General features: G+C 54.4%; 1 protein-coding gene across 1 annotated transcript; it reads right to left on the bottom strand.

Moving 5' to 3' along the window:
• Positions 1-669: 669 nt before the first annotated feature.
• Positions 670-17,716, bottom strand: ALAS2 (5'-aminolevulinate synthase 2). Its single transcript, XM_051968111.1, has 11 exons — positions 17,547-17,716; positions 13,543-13,718; positions 13,109-13,231; positions 11,085-11,207; positions 10,243-10,468; positions 8,402-8,586; positions 7,477-7,656; positions 5,971-6,135; positions 4,333-4,601; positions 3,260-3,422; positions 670-1,075 (listed from the first exon to the last, which is right to left on the bottom strand). Exons 1-11 carry the CDS (start codon positions 17,699-17,701, stop codon positions 912-914), a joined length of 1,929 nt encoding a protein of 642 aa, XP_051824071.1. The 5' UTR covers positions 17,702-17,716; the 3' UTR covers positions 670-911.
• Between the last annotated feature and the right edge of the window lie 212 nt (positions 17,717-17,928).

The following is a 17,928-nucleotide window of genomic DNA, read 5'->3' as shown; positions in this document are numbered from 1 at the left end:
TCCCGCCCGGCCATGAGATCGGCCCGTCTCGCTTGCCAATCGGACGTTCTCTGGGCGCTCTGACCCCATTCCCAATATGGCTGGACACTGGTGACAGGCTGCGGCCTACTTAATCCTTCTTGGGTCCCTCTCACTTAGAGGCGGAGTTGGGCAGCTAGGTGGCGCTACAGCACAGAGAATGCTGGGCCTGGAGGCAGAAAGGCTCATGTTTCTCAGTTAAAGTCGGCTTCAGACACTTATTAGCTGTGCTAACTGAAGCTGGTCACTTAAGTGCGTTTGCCTCAGTTTCCTCATCTGTCAAACGAGCTGGAGAAGGGAATGGCAAAACCCAAGCCGCTTCAACATCTTTGCCCAGAAAGCCCCATACAGGGTCCCAAAGTTTTGGATCCGACTGAAATGACTCAGTGACAAAATCTGATTTCCAGCAAGCCTAATTCTAGAATACCCCTGGCTGGGCCTCAGTTTACTCCTGTATAAAATGAGTTTTTCCTCGGAGTGCTCTCTAATCCTCCTTGCCGCTCTGACCTTCTGTCTCTTTGACAGAAGGCCCAGAGCAGGCTTAGAAAACCCTCTGTGTTTTAGTGTCCCCCTTGGCCCCCCCCAAAACTCCCCAGATCTTACATGGGTGTCTCGGTGTCTCCCCTCCCCCCGAATAAATAGACATCTGGCTATAGGATGCAGTTTATTATCTATGGATTAGCAAAGGAATACATGAACTCTGATGATTGCTGAGTGGGAGTGGCTGGTAGGAAAGCTCAATGCAAATCTCAAAGCATTAATGAAATGAAAATTATGCTGATGACAGAGAGGCGGGACCACGAGGGTCCCGCCCTTGCAGAGATCCAGCGCACTCCCTGGAAGGGACTGAGGGGCCGGAGGGGCCTGGAGCTTTCCCTCCCCCTCCCAGGCCATCAGGCAAACACGGTGACATATTGAGGGCCCATGTTTCCGAAATAGGAGCGTTCCCACTCGCTCATGAGGTCAAAGTGCACAGGGCGATGGCAGAAGTTGCAGGCGGCAGAAGGGACATCCTGGAGGGGCAAGCCCACTTCAATCCAGGCCTCAAGCAGTTTGTCTGTGGGAATGATAGCAGGGAGACCCTCCGTTAGACATCTGTAGACTCAGAGTCCACTCTTTATCATCAGAGCCATCCTGCCACCAATGGGCCTGAAAGCTGGCTCGCTCCCCTTCCAGTGTAGCTGGTTTGCTTCTCCTTAGGTCATCTGGTGGCCCCTTCGCCCACCATCCCCGAGCCTTACCCATTGGGTGCTGCTCTCTTACCTGGCTCTGCTCTCAAACCTGAATAAGCCACTACCCTCAGTTTCTCCCAGAAGCAGGGATTGTAAGTGTGTGCTCCCTTTTTTTTCCTACAGAGGAGGACACAAGTCTAGTGCAGGGAAATGACATTAGGTCATGATGTCGGTACCAGAAAGACCCTTAGAAACCATTTCCCATTTTCGATTTTACCAAGAACCAAACTGAGGTTCAGAGAGAAGGCCAGACTGCACACATGACAGCGCTGGGCTGTGGCCCAGGCCCAGCGCTCTTTTTAAAAAAAAATACTAATTCAGGGTGATCTTTTTCAGTTTTCAAGCATCTGGTCTTTCTCCCTCCCACCTCCTTTGTCTCATCACTAAGAAGGGGGCCAAAGGGGCACGGTCACACGGAGTGGACTCCTCCACCGGGCAGGGCAGCCGTCCCGCCGATGTCGGCGGTGTGCCCGGCAAGCGCAGCGGGCTCAGAGAGCCAGGCCCCGGCCTGGTTCTGCCCTTGGTGTCTAGTGGGCCCCTCTTGTCTCTGGGCCTCAGTCTCCCCCTCTGCAAAATGAAGGGGTTAGAGCAGATCTCTTCTAAACTCCCTTCTACTCCAACAGCCCGACACTGACAACGTTGCTCTGTGGCAATGTCAACCCCTGGTCTCTTCTGTGCTGAGACCTCCATGTCTGTGGAACAGAGGAGCCCCTCGGAGCCCAGAGGGCCACGACCCCCAGGAGTTGCTTGGCTAGAGTCCCACCCACCCAGACGCGATCCCAAACTCTGAGTCCCCATTAGCCCATTGGGGTTCTCATGGAGTCCATCGCTCCCAAGATCTGAAATGTGCCCTGCCTCCCGTGCCTGGCCTCTATCTGGCCTCTCCCCCTGCTCCTTCCCCTCCCCCCCATCTGCAGCTTTGTCTCTCCATCTCTTTCCTATGTCACGTCACAGAATCAGGGCGTCTCCAAGCTCTGAAAGCTTGCGACTGCACTAAAACTTCTAGGACACCCAGGGCCGTTCTTTAGCCAGACATATTCCTCCCAGCAGCAGGTCCTCAGCCTTGTTTGACAGAGAAAGAAACTGAGGCTGTGACCACAGAGATAGGGTCTCAAGGAGGATTTGGACCCAAGTCTGGTGGCTCAGTGTCTGGTCCTCTTCCCATCTTGCTCTTTTCCTTCCTCCCTGAGGTCCCCCCTCCCTGTAGCTCCCCGCCACGTCTGCCTCCTGGCCCCCTTGCTGCTTTGTCCGGCTTTCTTGTCCAAGGCCCCAGATTTGAATTTCAGCTCTTGCAATACTAACTGTGTGACCCTGGGCGGCCATTTAACCTCTCATTCTCAGTTTTCTCATCTGCAAAATAGGGAGCTCAAAGGGTTGATGGGAGGGCAGCGCTCAACCAATCCTGAAGCACAGTGTATGTGAGCTGTGATGGATCATGTTGGAGAGAAAACCATAGAAAGGCCCAGCTGTGCACAGAGGGATGGGGCGGGATTTGAACTCATGGACCCCAGGTCTTCATCTGGGAAATGAGGGGATTGGACTCCAGCCAGACCTCCGAGCGGCCTCTCAGCTCCTTTATTCTTTGTCTTTCCTTCCCTCCCCCCTTTCTCTTCCCCCCTCTTTCTCTTTCCCTCTTCTTTCTATCTCTCTCCCTCTTCCCTTTTTCTTTCTCTCCCTTCCCTGTCTCTGTCTCCCTCTTCCCCATCTCTCCCTCTTCCCTTTCTTTTCCTCCCCTGTCTGTCTCTGTCTCCCCCCCATCTCCCCGTCTCTGTCTTTTTTCCTCCCCCCTCTGTCCCTCTCCCTCTCTCAGCTTTGGAAATATGGACAGTGGGTCATCCCCTCCCACTGTGAGCCCCGCCCCCAGCCCCTCCTCAGTATCTACACACACAGTCTGTCTGAGTCTGGGCTCAATCAAGTCTCTTCTTTCCGGGGCTCGGTTAAAGAGAGGCACCCTTGGGCCCAGGAGGGCCGTGGCAGGCCAGGATAGTAGGTGGGGAGTGAAAACTTACCCACGAAGTAGTCCATCATCTGAGGGGTGTGGTGAGGAGAAGGTGCCAGCCTCAGTAGCTCCTCACCCCGGGGCACTGTGGGATAGTTGATGGCCTGCACATAGATGTTGTGCTTGGAGATCAGCAGGTCACAGATTTGGCTGTTGAGGGCAGCATCCCCAACCTGAGGCCATGGGAGAGGACATAGGCTCAGCCACCCTAGTCCCTTCTGTCATCAGATCTCAGCCTCCTGGAGGAGGTGCCCCCTCTCTGACAGCCCAATAGATGGTCATCCAGCTTTTCTTAGAGACCTTCAGGGATGGGGAACTCATTACCTGCCAAGGGAGTCCATTCCACATTCAGAAAGCTTTTCCCTACATTGAGCTGAAATGTGCTTCTCGGACGGCCTCATTGGGCCAATCAGAGCAGGGCTAAGCCTTCGTCCGGGGGACAGCCCCATGGAGACAGTGGTGTGGTGAGTGTGTCACTGTCAGTGAGGTCTGCCTCCTTAGAATTGCTCACTCTTTACACAGGAAGAAACTGGCTTTCGAAGGCAGGAAGTGATTTGTCCAAACTTAAATGGTGAGAGGCCGAGGGTCCCCAGCCTCCACGCTCGCACCAAGCCCCCACTCCAGCTGGTTCTCTGGCAGTCCTGACTGAGGGGGTGTGTTTTTCTCTCCTGTCCTCTCTTAGTCACTAACTCCTCTTGCCCTTTCTTCCGTCACTATTCACATGCCTTTTACTCATTCACTCCTTCGCGCCTTAATTTACTCGGCCATCTGTTCTACTCATTCACTCACTCCATGATACATCATTCAGCCATCACGCCTCCTCGAGCCCTTCCTGCCCTCACCTTGGCTCCGGAAGAGCAGTGGGCTTAGGCATGACTCAGGGGGGGGGTGCGGGGGGGCAGTGTCTATTCCTGGTGTCCCTAGCCCCTTTCTGAGCAGCTCAGAAGAGAGAAGGATCTTGGAGGTAGAGGCCAGGGTGGGCTTCTCCAAAATAGACGGATGAGGCCGGCACCCGCCCTGGGCCTCGAAGGAGGAGAAGGGGTTTGGGGAGGCAGGGAAGGGGTCACCTGGGGCTTCCCTCACCCGGATAGGGATGATGTGACTGGGGCAGGCGATGACAGGAAGCCCCTTGTCCATGAGCAGTTGGCGCATGTGGCGGACGTTGCGCTGGTGAGCGCGTCGCAGGGCTTGGCCCTCCTTGCCCTTGAGGATGCGCACAGAGGCCAGAGCCCCGGCCAGCACCATGGGGGGCAGGGAGGTGGTAAAAATGAAGCCGGCGGCATAGGAGCGCACGGTGTCCACCAAGTCATGGGTACTGGCGATGTAACCCCCAATGCAGCCAAAGGCCTTTCCTGTGAGAGAGAGGGAGAGAGGGAGAAGTCTGTCGTCTGCCCAGAAGGGTGAGAGAGGAGGGAGGCCGCGCTTCCTGTTTCCACCGTCCCTCAAGGCTCCCCCCAGCTCTGAATTCTCTCCCCCGTCCCCCCCTTGGGATTTACTACCTCTGTACGTACAAGGAGCAAGGAGAAGTAGCAAAAGTCAGTGTCTCTTGAATGAAGGAGAGTTGACAGAGGCAGGAAGCGAGAGGCAAGAAAAACAGAAGAGAAGAAGGAACATGAGAGGGACAGAATTTGGAGGAGCAAGAAACGAGGAGGAGGAGGGAAAGCAGGGGGTTCAGTGGTCTGCAGAAAGGTCAGAGGGTGTGGGGGAGGAAGGAATCGGCCCATCTTTAGAAGCTCCTTCTGTGGGATACGTAGCGTCTCCTCGAGGCCCCAGCAGGGGCCCAGGAGCTGTGATAAGGGCCTGTCTGGGGATGATTAGGTGCCCCGGGGCCCAGGGAGCTCATCTGCCATGTCTGCCGGGGCCGATTGGAGCCCCGGGGACCAGGGTGTGGCCCAGCCAGCTGTTCGATGGGCCCAGTGCCTTCCCCACAGCCCTGGGGCCCCATGTGGTGAGGACAGCTGAAGCTGGCAGAATCCTGTCACCACTCTTTCCTGGGCCAGACCTTTAAAGCTTGGCTCAGGACTCCCTCCCTCCCTTGGAGAATCGCCTACCCTTAAGGCTCTCATCCTCCCGGGAGAATAGGAGCCTCCCAGGGCACCACTGTGCCCTGGGGCCCTTTAACCTCGGGCTCTGCATCCCCACCTAAATTCTGCTTTCACCCATAAATCTCCTAAGTTTCCAGCAAGATCTTTTAAATTGACGGGTCCCCTTTGATGTCCTGTGCATGCCCCCCAGATGCCCAGCTCAGTCCCCTGAATCCACGATAAAGCCCACTGAATTTCCAGGGAAAGAGTGATTCCATGGGGATCACTAGCTGTGTTTTCTGGATCTTCAGCTGAAGCCAAAACAGTCAGAGGCCCTGGGTTCAAATCCTGCCTCTGCTACCGATTTCCTTTGTTCCCTCCTTGATGCCCTCATCTCAAAAATGAGGCAGTTGGTCTAGATACCCCCCAAAGTTTCTGCCAGCTTCTAAGCCCTCCGGTTTCTAGCAAAAATGTACTTCCCAGCTGGGCCGTCCATGTGCACGGCGGCGTCTGTTGGGCAGCCAGAGATGGGAGTTGGAAGGAGAGGTGGAGAGATGTAAAAGCCCCCGCCTCTGCCCGCCCTCTCCCCCCCCCCCACAACTTGGTAGCTGTGGAAGCCTCAGGCAGGAGGCAGGAAGGACCATAGAGGCCCTCAGTCTGTCCCGGGATCTACCCTTCTCCCTCCGAGGAAGCTCACCCAGGGTCCCGGAGACAATGTCGATCTTGTGCATGACGCCATCACGCTCGCCGATCCCGGCACCCCGCGAACCATACAGGCCAACGGCGTGGACCTCATCCACAAAAGTCAAGGCCCCGTATTTGTGGGCTATATCGCACATCTCCTCCAGGGGGCAGATGGCACCTATGGCGGGGGGGAGAGCAAAGGAGCGGGATGATGCACTCAGACTGGCAAACAGCTCAGGTTCCAGAAAGAGAAACAGGTGGAGAGACAGACCCAGAGAGAGAGAGACAGGGGGCAGGGGGAAGGAGAGAGCAAAAGAGAAACAGAAATACATTGGGATGAAGAGGGAGAGAACAGAAGGAGGGGGAAAGAGAGAGAGAGAGAGAGAGAGGAAGACAGGAAAGAGAAGGGAAGGGAGGGAGAGAGAGGGCAGCACAGGACCAAAGGCTGTCGGCTGCGCAGCGCATCGGCCTGTCCCTCCCCACTCCCAGATAAGGTTCCTCCCCCGGCGCCCTTCCTTCTGTCACCCAGGCGGACCCCGGCCTCGGCTATTGGTTTCCACACCCAGTTGACCAATTCTTTGGAAGAGAGAAAGCATAGAATGGTTGTTTTGTTTGGTCATCCCCGTGTCCCCGGCCCTTCGCACGGCGTCTGGCACGTAATCGGGGTAAAGGAGCTAACTGAAATCCGGCCCGTGAGGCAGTGGGACGCCTACAGTATGGGACAGTTTCGCTTTGAGGAAAGGCGATAGGAGAGTTAGGATATTGTGTGTTTCCCAGGCAGTGGGATGATGTGGGCCGCTTTCTGGTCCAGTCTAACAAACCCTGATGAACGTGCTCCCCACGGGCTCTCCAAACAGCCCCCGCCTTCTCCGTTCTACCGAGTGGATCAAGCACAGGAACAGAACGGAGAAGGAAATCCTCAGAATGTGGACAGGAGGCATCGGGAAAGGCTTCCTATAGGAGGTGGCGTAGGAGCCGCCCACAGCTAAGAACACCAAGAGGCGGAGGTTAGGGGTGAGCGCGCTCACCCTACGAGGTGGCAAGTGATGGGATGCCAAGTTTGCAGAGCAGCAAAGAGACCCACCCTGGCTGGAATGGAGAGTACGTGAGGGGGAGGGACGCGCAGGAAGCCTGGAAAAGGGGGTTCCAGCCGCAAATGGCCTTAATTCTAGGCTGAGGAATCTGTCTTTTGTCCTAGAGGCAATGGGGAGTCACTGAAGCTTCCTGAGCAGGGGAGTGACACGGTTGGACTTCTGTGCTTGCCGGATTGGAAAAATGAGTGGGATGGGTAAGAAAAGTGTCTGTTGCAGAAATATGGCAGTGGGATGGTTGGGTATCTTTTTCCCTTGGAGTGATAAGTGGGATGGTTAAGACACTGTTGGAAAAATAAGCCGGCGGGACACGGCGTGTTGTCATCATTGGTGAAATGAGGTAGGGAGAGGGTAGGCTGTGTCCCTAATGGAGAAATAAGGCAGCGTGACCGTCCACCTCTGGCCCTGGGCGCCAGCCCCCGTCTTACCGTCCATGGAGTGCACCGTCTCAAAGGCCACGATCTTGGGTGTCAGGGGCTCAGCTTTGCTCAGGAGCTCCTCCAGATGTGCGGGGTCATTGTGCCGGAAAACAAACTTGGGAACCCCACTGTTGCGGATGCCCTGGATCATGGAGGCGTGATTGCCTGCATCTGAATAGATCTCACATCCTGCGGCAGGGTGAGAAGAGCCCATCAGTCCCTGACCCATGCCTTATCTCTCCCCGGCCCCTGGCAAGCCCTGGGGGAGGCCAGGCAGAGTTAGGCGGAGCTGAGCCAGCTTTGGGGGCCCGCTCCTTCCACTTAGGGAACCCTAAGCTAGTAAAACCAAGAAGGTGCTTGGAGATCAATCGGGCCGAGCCTTTCATCCTACCAAAGAAGTGGCCCGGGAGCAGGCCGGCCCTTGCCCAAAGTTCCGGACAGGAGGAAATGGCAAAGTCCGGAGGAAAGTCATTCTCCTGCCCGCAGCCCGCCGGCCCCCCGCTTCCCGGTGGCGCTCCTCCTTGGGGACAGGTTTAGTAAGTCTGGATTCACCCACTGGCTTTTCTTTTTTTTCCTCAGTAGCGTTCTATTTTTTCAAACACACATAACGCTAGTTGCCGGTGTCCATTTTTATAAGGCTGTGTGCTCCACGCTATTTCCCTCCCCCTCCTCACCCCCTCCCCCTTGTTCCAATCCAGGTGAAATCCGTGCGATCCTTTTAAACATATGGCCAGACTTGTCCCGTTTCCACCCGTTCTTTTATTCGCCGGTTCACCTAACCACGCACCCACTGTGTGCCCGGTACCGTTCCAAGACAAAAACAAATCCCCACCCTCAGAAAGCTTACATTCTCCTGGGGAGAGTACAGTACGGACGTTCATTCACCCATACAAGTTAACCATGGGGCCGAACGGCCACTTTCCCAGGAGCTCACCGGGCAGGGTCTTCGCGAGGGTGAACAGGGTCGAGTCGTTGGCCACAAAGCAGGAGGAGAAGAGAAGGGCAGCATCCTTGTGGTGAAGGTCGGCCAGCTCGCGCTCCAGATCCACGTGGAACTGGCTCGTGCCGGAGATGTTACGTGTCCCACCAGCTCCGACTCCGAGCTGCTTCATGGTGTCCCTAGCAAAGAAACGGAGAAGTGCAGAGCCTTGCGGGGAGGAGCCTAGGCTGGGGGGCACGGCCAAGCCAAGCAGGCCCTAGGAGTTCTCTGCACAGGAGGTGGGCCTTTTCATTTATGGCTTGAATGTCCTCCAGGAAGTTCTCCTCTAGAAAGTCTTCCCTCATGTGCCAGGTAGCATGACACAGTACTAAAGGCCCTGGGCTCAAAGTTAAGAAGGCCGGGGCTCGGCTCCAATTCTGAGTCTGTTTTCTGGTTCTGGCAATCAAATGTTCTAAGGATTATAGATTTAGAACTGGAGGGGAACGTAGAGCTTATGTAGTTCAACCCTCCTCATTTACAGGTCAGAAAACAAGCCAAGTCTGGAAAGGACTCTCCAAGGTCACACAGAGCTTAGTGCTTGAACCCTTTCCTTAACACCAAATCCATTCCTTTCAACATGGCAGCCTTGCGCTTTTGTCAGGCCCGAGTTGGAGCCTTGCTGAGCTGCTCTGTAACATGTTCACATGGGGGCCTCTGGCTCTCTCATTCTGATGTTCTCTGGCTCAGAGACTAAGATTCTGCAGCTGGGAGAGGTGCACGTCCTTGGGCTCCGGCCTCAAGCCCGTCCCGAGGGTCCGCCATCCCTGCCAAGGGGCTCGCGGAGAGCTCTTTCTGCCAACTTACTTTACAGAGCAGGAGAATGAGGTCCCCAGTAGAAAACAGCCAGGCTGGGATTTGAATCCAGGCCTGCCTGCTGCCCCAGACTTCTCAAATGCCCAAGATCCTGGGTCCCGAGACCAGAGTCTCATCTTTCCCCGAACCCTCCCCATCGTCCCCTCCCTGTGACTCTGGGGGGGAGGGGGGCGACACCATCTGACACCCCAGGAGTCATCCTGGACTCCTCACTCTCACCCCCTGCCTCATCCAAGCTGTTGCCAAGGCCCGTGATTTCATCTTTGTACTGTCTTTCGAATCCACCCCTTTCTCTCTAATCTCGCTGCTCACCCTCCTATAGGCCCTCATCCTCTGACGTCTGGACTAGTGCAACAGCTGCCGGAGGGGCCGCTTGCCTCCAGTCTCTCCCTACTCTAATGCATCCTTCATTCGTCAAAGGTCTGACCACAGCATTCACTCCCCTCCTCAATAAACCCCAGTGGCTCCCTATTGCCTGCAGGATCACCTACAGAGTCCTCTGTTGGGCCTGACCTGCCCCCCCTCCTTCAATCCAGGCTTCTTACACCTCTGTCCCCTACACACAGTCTTTGATACAGTGCCACTGGCCCCCTGGCCGTTCCTCCAAGATCCTCCATCTCCTCTCTGGAGATCTACATCCCTCCTGTGCTCAGTTCTCTCCTTCCTCTCTCTGCCTCCTGGCTTCCCTGGCTTCTTTCAAGTCCTAGCTACAATCCCACTTAGAACGGGAAATCTTGCCCGGCTTCTCTTCATTCGAGTCCCTTTCTTCTGTTTATTTCCATCTTGGATACGGCTCATTGGAACCCACTTATTTGTATGCCGTCACTCCCTGTCTTTTGCCTATCTTTTGTCCCCAATGCTTAACGTAGGGCCTGGCATACGGTAGGCGCTGAATCAATGTTGACTGACTTCCTGTTTAGAGATACTTCTTCTGGCTTAGCGATCCTAACTCATTCTGGTGAAAGGGGCGCCCCGACACTCACTGTGTGGCCTGCAGCACGCTGGGATGCCGGCTCATGCCCAGGTAGTCGTTGCTGCACCAGATAGACACCTCCTTGGTGCCCGAGCTCTCCCCTTCGGAAAAGTCCCGGGCGAAGGGGTAGGCGTCGGCCCTGCGGTTGACGGTCTTGAACACACGGTAAGTGTGGTCTCTCTTCTTCTCTTCGATCTTGTGGCTAAAGAAGGCGTCGTAGCCAAAGGTGTGGCTTCCTGTGGAGAGACCTCGTCCCTCAGACCCAGGATTCGGGAGGCCGCTCTCCCATCCTGGCTCCTCCTGGCCTGCTTCTCGGCATACAGCCTCCTTCCCTCCCGGCTTCTCTTCCCACAATCTCTTTTCTCTTCTCACCTTCTCATCGTTTTGTTTTCTCTCGCTCACGCTCTACTCCCTGGGTGTCTCTCCCCTTCCCCTTCCCCTGTCTGTCTCCATCTTAAATTCTCTCCCTTCTTCCCCCTCTTTCTGTCTCTCTTAGTCTACTGCTCTCTCTCTTCCCCCAGAGCTCCCTGCTCTAACTCAGTTTCCCTTCCTTTCTCTCCCTCTCTATTCCCCCCAAATTCTCTGTCACCTTCCTTTCTAGCCCTCCCTTCTCTCACTTTCTTCTTTTTTCCCTCTCCTTCCTTCTGCCTCCCAGCAGGTCTCTTTCTCTGTCTCTCTCCTGCATGTCTCTCCCTAGTCCCGGACAGGGAGCGGCCCCTGAGGTCTCAGCCACCAGTGACCCTGCTTCCCCTGGTGCAGGGGAAGACCGGGGGTCTGTGCGTGTGCCTGAGATGCCGCCGCTCCCCTCCGAAGCTCCTCTAGGTGCCCTCTCTTGGCTCGGGAGTCACCTACCGGACATATTGTCCTTGATGAGGTGGGTGATCTTATTCTCAGTGGTCAATTTCTGGTCTCCGGAGCCCCAGAGTTGCTTCTTAAGGCTCGACTGCATCTCTTGGACCAGACAAGTAATCGGAACTAGAGAGGAAGAATGATTTAAAAAGTGGACTCTGCTCTAAGCCAAAGCTGATATACCAAAATTATATATAAATGACATGATATATATATATATATATATATAATATAAATTTATATAAATACATATGTATTTTTTAAAATACAGTTTAAACGAACAAACAAAACCCAGTAAGAATTGGATGGGGGCAAGCTCTAGGTGAACAGTCAGGAGTCATCAGGATTTGAGTGTTGTCCCCACCATCCATTGCTGTATGACTTGAGGCGATCTGAACAACCTCTCTGAGCCTCTTTCCTCCTCTGAAGAGTAGGCAGGTTGGAGTCCATGATCACCGTGGTCCCTTCCCACTTTTTCAGACAGAGAAAACAGTCTCAGGTTGGCTCGGTTACTTGCTCAGAATCCCACAGTGGGTGAGTATCTGAAGCACACTTAGACCCAGCTCATTGTTCTGGGTCCAGTGTTCTATCCAATATGGCACGCTGCCCATTTGGGCAGTTGGCAGTGACAGCCTTAGAATGGCCTCTGTTCCTACTCAGTACCATTCCCCTTTGCCCTCTCAGCCACTGGCTCCTTGCCTGACTGAGCGGCACAGCCTTGCCAAGCCTGAGGCAGAACACTTACTCCATCTTTTCTCACCGCCCTCTCCCCATAACGGAAGGGCATTGGGCTAGATGGCCCTCCAACTGCAGATCTTCCTCTCACTGTCAGAGGGATCCTCAGCAGTTCCATTCTCCCTCTGCGAGCCTCACTTTCCTCTTATTCAATAAAGGAACTGAATTAAGTCCTTTCCAATTCTGCTCCAGCCAAGTTCTTGTTAGAGGGGACTTTTTTTTTCTCCTTTTTAAAATCGTTTTCTCTTTTTTTCTGATTGTACACTAATTTTTGTCTCTCTCTCACCTCTCTTTCTCTCTCCTTCCACCTCTCTTCTCTCCTCTTCTTCCCTTTCCATCCTTCCATCTGTTGTCTGTCTCTCTCCCTCCTTCCTCCATCTGCCTCTCCCTCTCCTTTCTCCCTCTATCCATCTCTCTTCCCTCTTCTGTCTTGCTCTATCTCTCCTTAATTTTTTAAAATACACATTTCTTTATGAATCATCTTGGGAGAGAAAAATCAGAACAAAAGCGAAAAACCACGAGAGGAAAAAAACCAGAAGAAAAAGAAAAAAAGTGAACATAGCACACGTTGATTTACTTTCAGTCTTCACAGAGGGGACGTTGGAACAAATCATCACCACCCCATAACAAGATGGGCCTCCCGGGAAGGGAGGAAGAGATCAGATCGAAAACTGGACAGCCACTAGTTCAGCCCACTCATTTCTTTTTACAGATAAGGAAACTGAGGCCTAGGGAGAGGAAGGAATTGGCCCAAAGTCCCACAGGAAGTCAGTAGCAGAACTAGGTCTTGGGTGATTGGGATGGACCGTTCTGGGAAGGAGGGACTCCTTTGATGCTGGCGCTTTTTCAGCTAGAGGTTGCATGATGCCCCCCGGCTCCCTGTACTCTGACAGGGCTCAACTCGGAGGTCAGCTCTGACATCCTAGGATTCTCTGGGCTTGAAGTTTTCCAGCATTATGATGGTAACAGCCCTGACTGCTCTTCATGGGAACATTATGCATAGCATTGCTACGTGAGCCTTAGTTCAAGTTCCCACGGATGCTCAGTAACTCTCAGCATTCCTTCTGGGCATCTGAAACTTCGAGGCTCACGTGCAGCGCGTGAGTCTCTGAGGCGGGTCTGAGGCCGGGACCTCCTACCTCTTAGGTGGTTCTGGGTTTCTCTAATTCGGATTCGGATTTTTGTGATCTGGATATTCTGTGGCTCTTATGGGGGTAGCTGGGGTTCCGAGAGTCTCGTGTCCAGTCAGATACTTCTGAGGTTCTAGGATTCACGGGGGTCAGGATTCTTACCTGGTTTGAATGGCTTGACATCCTCCAGTATCTCAGGCACAGCCTTCAGCACAATGTTGCTCTTCCCAGTCTGGAGCTCAGACTCCATGAAGGGGCACTGGCCCTTGGCCAGGGAAAGAGACCCTATTCCAAAACAAGAGCAATGAGTCCTGCCCGGGCCGCAGAGAAAGGAACTCTGAGGAGATGAACATTGCTTTGGAAAATGAGGACAGGGAAGGAGGGAGGCTGTGTCTGCCGGGCTCAGGACCACCTCAGGAGCCTTCCTCACACACCCAGAGAGCCAGAGTCTAGGCGGCGGCCCAGCCTTCTCTCCCCTAGCCTCACTCTTCCCTCCCATACTTGTGTGCCCCTCTTCCTTCCCCTTTCAGCCAAGTCCTCTAAGCTCTCAGGTATTCGGGAGTAGGGCTTGGTGACAGGGCCTCTCCGCTTCTTACCACAAGCTTGGGCCTTTGCCTCCTTGCCCTCTGGGCTAGATGTGACCAGGCCTCGGGCCACCATGACAGGGCAGCGATGAGCATTGAGCAACAGCTGGGGCCTTATTTTCTTCAGGAACGTGACTCTGTCCCAGGCCAGGGCTGGGCAACGCTGTAGGAAGGAAGCCATATTGGGCCTGCAGGAGAAAAAATGCAGGGTAGAGCTAAAACCTCTCTTGACAAGGAATCTTCCCACTTCTGTCTGCGTACCTCCAGTCATGGAGAACCAACTCCCTCCCATACACTGCCCCAGATGAAAAGAACAGGCTGTGATCTCCAAGGGAGGGCAGGTGGGGGCCCGCATGCTCGTCCTGGTCCCGGCCCACACTCTTGCCAAGATTGGCAACCCTCGAGAGCCTAGAGTTGTTCTTTCCGAACGAGGGAGCTTTGGGAGCTGGGGACCCTTTGGGTCCATGCTGGCTATGGGACTTTGTGAACGTGACAGTGGGGACATAGGTTTTGCACGTTTGCACATGTATGACCTGCATCAAATGTTGGGGAGGGAGGGAGAGGATTTCAAATTCAAAATTAGTTAAAAAAAAAAACTTAATTGTTTTTACATGAAATTGGAAAAAAAAATAAAATGTTAGTCAAGAAGCTAAAAAAAAAAAAAGTTGTGCAGCTTTAGGCAAACCCCTTCCACCTGCAACTGTGGGGGGAATGGAGAGAGAGAGCCGGGCCTGGAGTTGGGAAGGCCTGAATTCAAATCCCCCTTAGGCACTAACTAGCTGGGGGACTCTGAGCGAGTCATCTCACTTCTGTCCCAGCTTCCCCTGCTGTGACCTGGAAATAATAACACTGCCTCCCTTGTAGGGCTGTTGTGGGGAACAAATGAGATATTTTTAAAAAGCACTTGGCATAGCTCCTGGCACGTAGTAGGCGCTGTGGAAAGTCTTCTTCCCTTCCCGCCCTCTCTGGCCCCCCTACAAAATGAGGGTATTGTGGTTCACCAAGACTGCCCTTCATCCCTGTTCTCCCCAGCAGGGAGTGGGAGGTTTAGGAGACAGTCTTTCCCCCTTCAGAATCAGAAGGGAAGGAGGGAGAGAAAAAGAGAGGGAGGGAGAGATGTGGAAGGAGAAACAGGGAAAAGAGGAGAGACAGACAACAGACAGACGGATGGACAGAGGGAGAGAGAAACGAACAGATGGAAGGATGGGGAGGGAGAGAGCAGTGGAAGGAGAGATAGAGCAACACAGAAGAGGGAAGAGAGATGGATAGAGGGAGAAAGGAGAGGGAGAGGCAGATGGAGGAAGGAGGGAGAGAGACAGACAACAGATGGAGGGATGGAAAGGGAGGGAGAGGAGAGAAGAGAGGTGGAAGGAAAGAAAGAGAGGAGGTGAGAGAGAGACAAATGGATGGAGGAAAGGAGAGAGGGAGACGGACAGACAGATGGAGAAGGAGGGAGAAAGGTGAAAGGAGAGACAGACAGATGGATAGACAGAAGGATGGAAAGGAGAGAAAAGAGGTGGAAGGAGAGAGAGAGAGAGAGGAAGGTAAATATATGCAAGAGAGCAAGAAAAGCATGACAAGTAGAGAGTGGGGGAGAAAGAAAGAGCAAGCTGGAGGGGACAGAAAAACCCAAGGGAAGCAAAAAAGAGGGGTAGAGTCTGCAATTCTGGTGAGATTTCACCTCTCCCCTAATCTCCTGGTCCCCAAGCCCCCCAAGGTGTGAGGGGGTGGGACCCACAGACCCCTCGGTATCTGAGGCCCAAGCTGCAGGGGCAGATAACTCTGTCCCTGGGGCTTATCTTCGGGCCCAGGCTGGTCCAGCTGTGCGGCCCCCACCCATCCCAGGCCTAGGCAAAAGGGGAGGTCCGGACCCTTCGGGCTTCTGGGACGACCAATCAGGTGGGCCCCAGAATGTTGCCCCTGAAGAGGAGACGGCTTCTAGAGTAGATACTCTGGGTCTCTACCATCTACCATCCAGAATAGGTACTGGCTTTGGAAGAGGACTTGGAGGTCATATTCTCATTCAAGTCTGTAACTTACAGAAGGAGAAACAGACCCAGAGAGAAGAATTGATTTCTCCAGGGTCACACTGAGTCAGTGAGCAGAACAAGGTCTCTGGTTCCCCAACCCCCCCTCCCAGACTGCTTTGCTGCTCTGCAAGGCCTTAAGCTTAGGGAATGAATTTCTCCATGGCATGGTTTTGGGCCCCTGGGAGGTCGGAGTGGGTGGCTTCTGGCCCCTCCTCCCCGGCCGTCCCTAGGCCCCCAAGAAACCACCAGGCTCCCTTTTTGCAAGAATCAGTTAGGCCCTGGAGGGGAAGTGGTCAATGCGTGCCAGCATCGGGAAGCTCGGGCTGCCCGCCTCTTGCACCCCGCATGCTGGGATCTTGGGCCCTTGTCCGATATTAGCATTCTGTCCTAGATTCCTGGATTCATCCGACCCTTTAATTCTGGGATCTTGGAGTCTCCGGATCTCTGGAGGCCTAGCATGGGGAAGAGGTGCTGGCTCGGTTCTGCTTGCCCTTTGAGGGCAGCTCCGGGACTCAGGAGGAGAAGGTCCAGAGATACTGGGTTAGACAGGAGGTCAGGAAAAGCTGCTCACTGGTTGGCTCCCCCAAAGTGAGGCTGTGACCTCCCCCTCATGGAGCTCTTAAAACAAAGTCTCGTGGGTTATAGAAGGGATCCCTTTAGATTCAGGTTGGCCTTCGAGGCTCCTGAGCATTCCACCTTTCAGAGAACATCAGAGCTGGAAGAGACCTCAGAAAACCAGCCTAGCTCCAAGAGGCCCCTTCTGTACAGAAGGGGGTCGGACTTGATGAGTCCGAAGGGCCGCTCTCTTCTAGCTCTAAAGCTGTGACCGTATGAAGTACGATCGAAGGAAATGGAGGCCCAGAGACGCAAGGGACTCCAATTCACAGAACATCAGATTCAAAGTGGCCGTTGAGTGGCCATTGAATTCAATCCCCGTATATGATGGAGGAAGAAACTGAGGCTCAGAAATAAGGAAGGAATCAGGCAAGGTCCCAACCACACGACTGGGGCGTCCCATCCCGGACTCATCCGGGGCCCTTTGACCTCCCTAATCACAAACCAGGCCCCTGACTATTCTTGAGGCCCTCCATCTCCCCTCGACTCGGTATCCTTCATCCCTTCCTCTGCCTGCAGCCCCCCTAAAGAAAACCTCCCCTAGATAGCCAGGAGCTTTCCCAAGGTTATCTGGGCAATGAGAGAAGAGAAAGAGTGGGAGGGAGGAAGGGACGAGAGACGAGAGAAAAGATGGGAGGAGGAAGGACTGAGAGAGAAGGCAGGGGAGACACAAGGGAGGAAGAAGAGGGAGAGACAGGTGAGCCTGGGACAGGGAGTGAGGCCGGAGACGAGCTTGGAGAGATGAGCGGGAGAGTCGGGCGGGAGAGAGGGAGTGAAGGACGGGAAAAGAAAAACTAGTTAGCGGGGACTCGGAGCCGGGGATGGAGAAGCACTTAACGGGGAGAAAAAGGCAGGGGGTGCAAGGGGCTGAACACACGGAGACACACACACACACACAGACACTTCATACTCAGATGTACCCTGCGCAGAGACACAAACTACACACTCACGTACACACGGACATAGACACACTACATATGGAGACGCTATCCACATATCCTAACAAACACACTATACACACACACACACACACACACACACACCCTACCCACTGAGATACTACCCACACATACCCTAGCCACAGAAACTCGAGACACACACACCCTACACGCACACAGACACTACACACAAACACGGGACACACAGATATATTCTTCACACGGACTCACTACTCAGACACACACCTTACATACACAGACTCGCCACACCCCACACAAACACTACACACACACACTCACTAGGGACTAGCAGCAAGGATCAGAGCGTGTGGCCCCCGAGACCGACGGCAGAGGCACGGGCGGAAAGGGGGCAGGGAGCGCGGTGGTCGGGGCGCAGCGAGGGAGGGAGGGAGGGAGGGGCGGCCGCTCCTACCTGTTGCCCTGCACTGAGGACGAACGCGAGGTCCGACACCGGAGCCTGTATTTCTGTCCCTGGCCCCGCCCATCGGCCCGTGGACAGATAAGGCTGAAATCTTGGGCTGGGGCTGTGTGGACTTCCCTGGCCCCTCCTCCCTCGTGCCTCTGCATCTGGGTGTCCCTGGGAGAAGGGCTCTATTCCCATGGCTGCCTTTTTCTCGCAGACTCTCTCAGTTCCTCCTCCTCCTCCTCCTCCTCCTCCTCCTCCTCCTCCTCCTCCTCTATCCCATTTCCCAGACGTCGACTGTGGCCAGCCGCTTCTCTGACCCCCGGCTCCTTTTCTCTCTCCCTCAGCCTCGCTTTGTAGCGCTCTCTCCGTTGCCCTCCCGCTGTTCCCC

The sequence above is a fragment of the Antechinus flavipes genome, chromosome X (assembly GCF_016432865.1).
Source record: "Antechinus flavipes isolate AdamAnt ecotype Samford, QLD, Australia chromosome X, AdamAnt_v2, whole genome shotgun sequence".
Lineage (NCBI taxonomy): Eukaryota > Metazoa > Chordata > Mammalia > Dasyuromorphia > Dasyuridae > Antechinus > Antechinus flavipes.
Note: the sequence above shows the minus strand (reverse complement) of the source record. Positions and strands in the feature narration are given on the sequence as shown.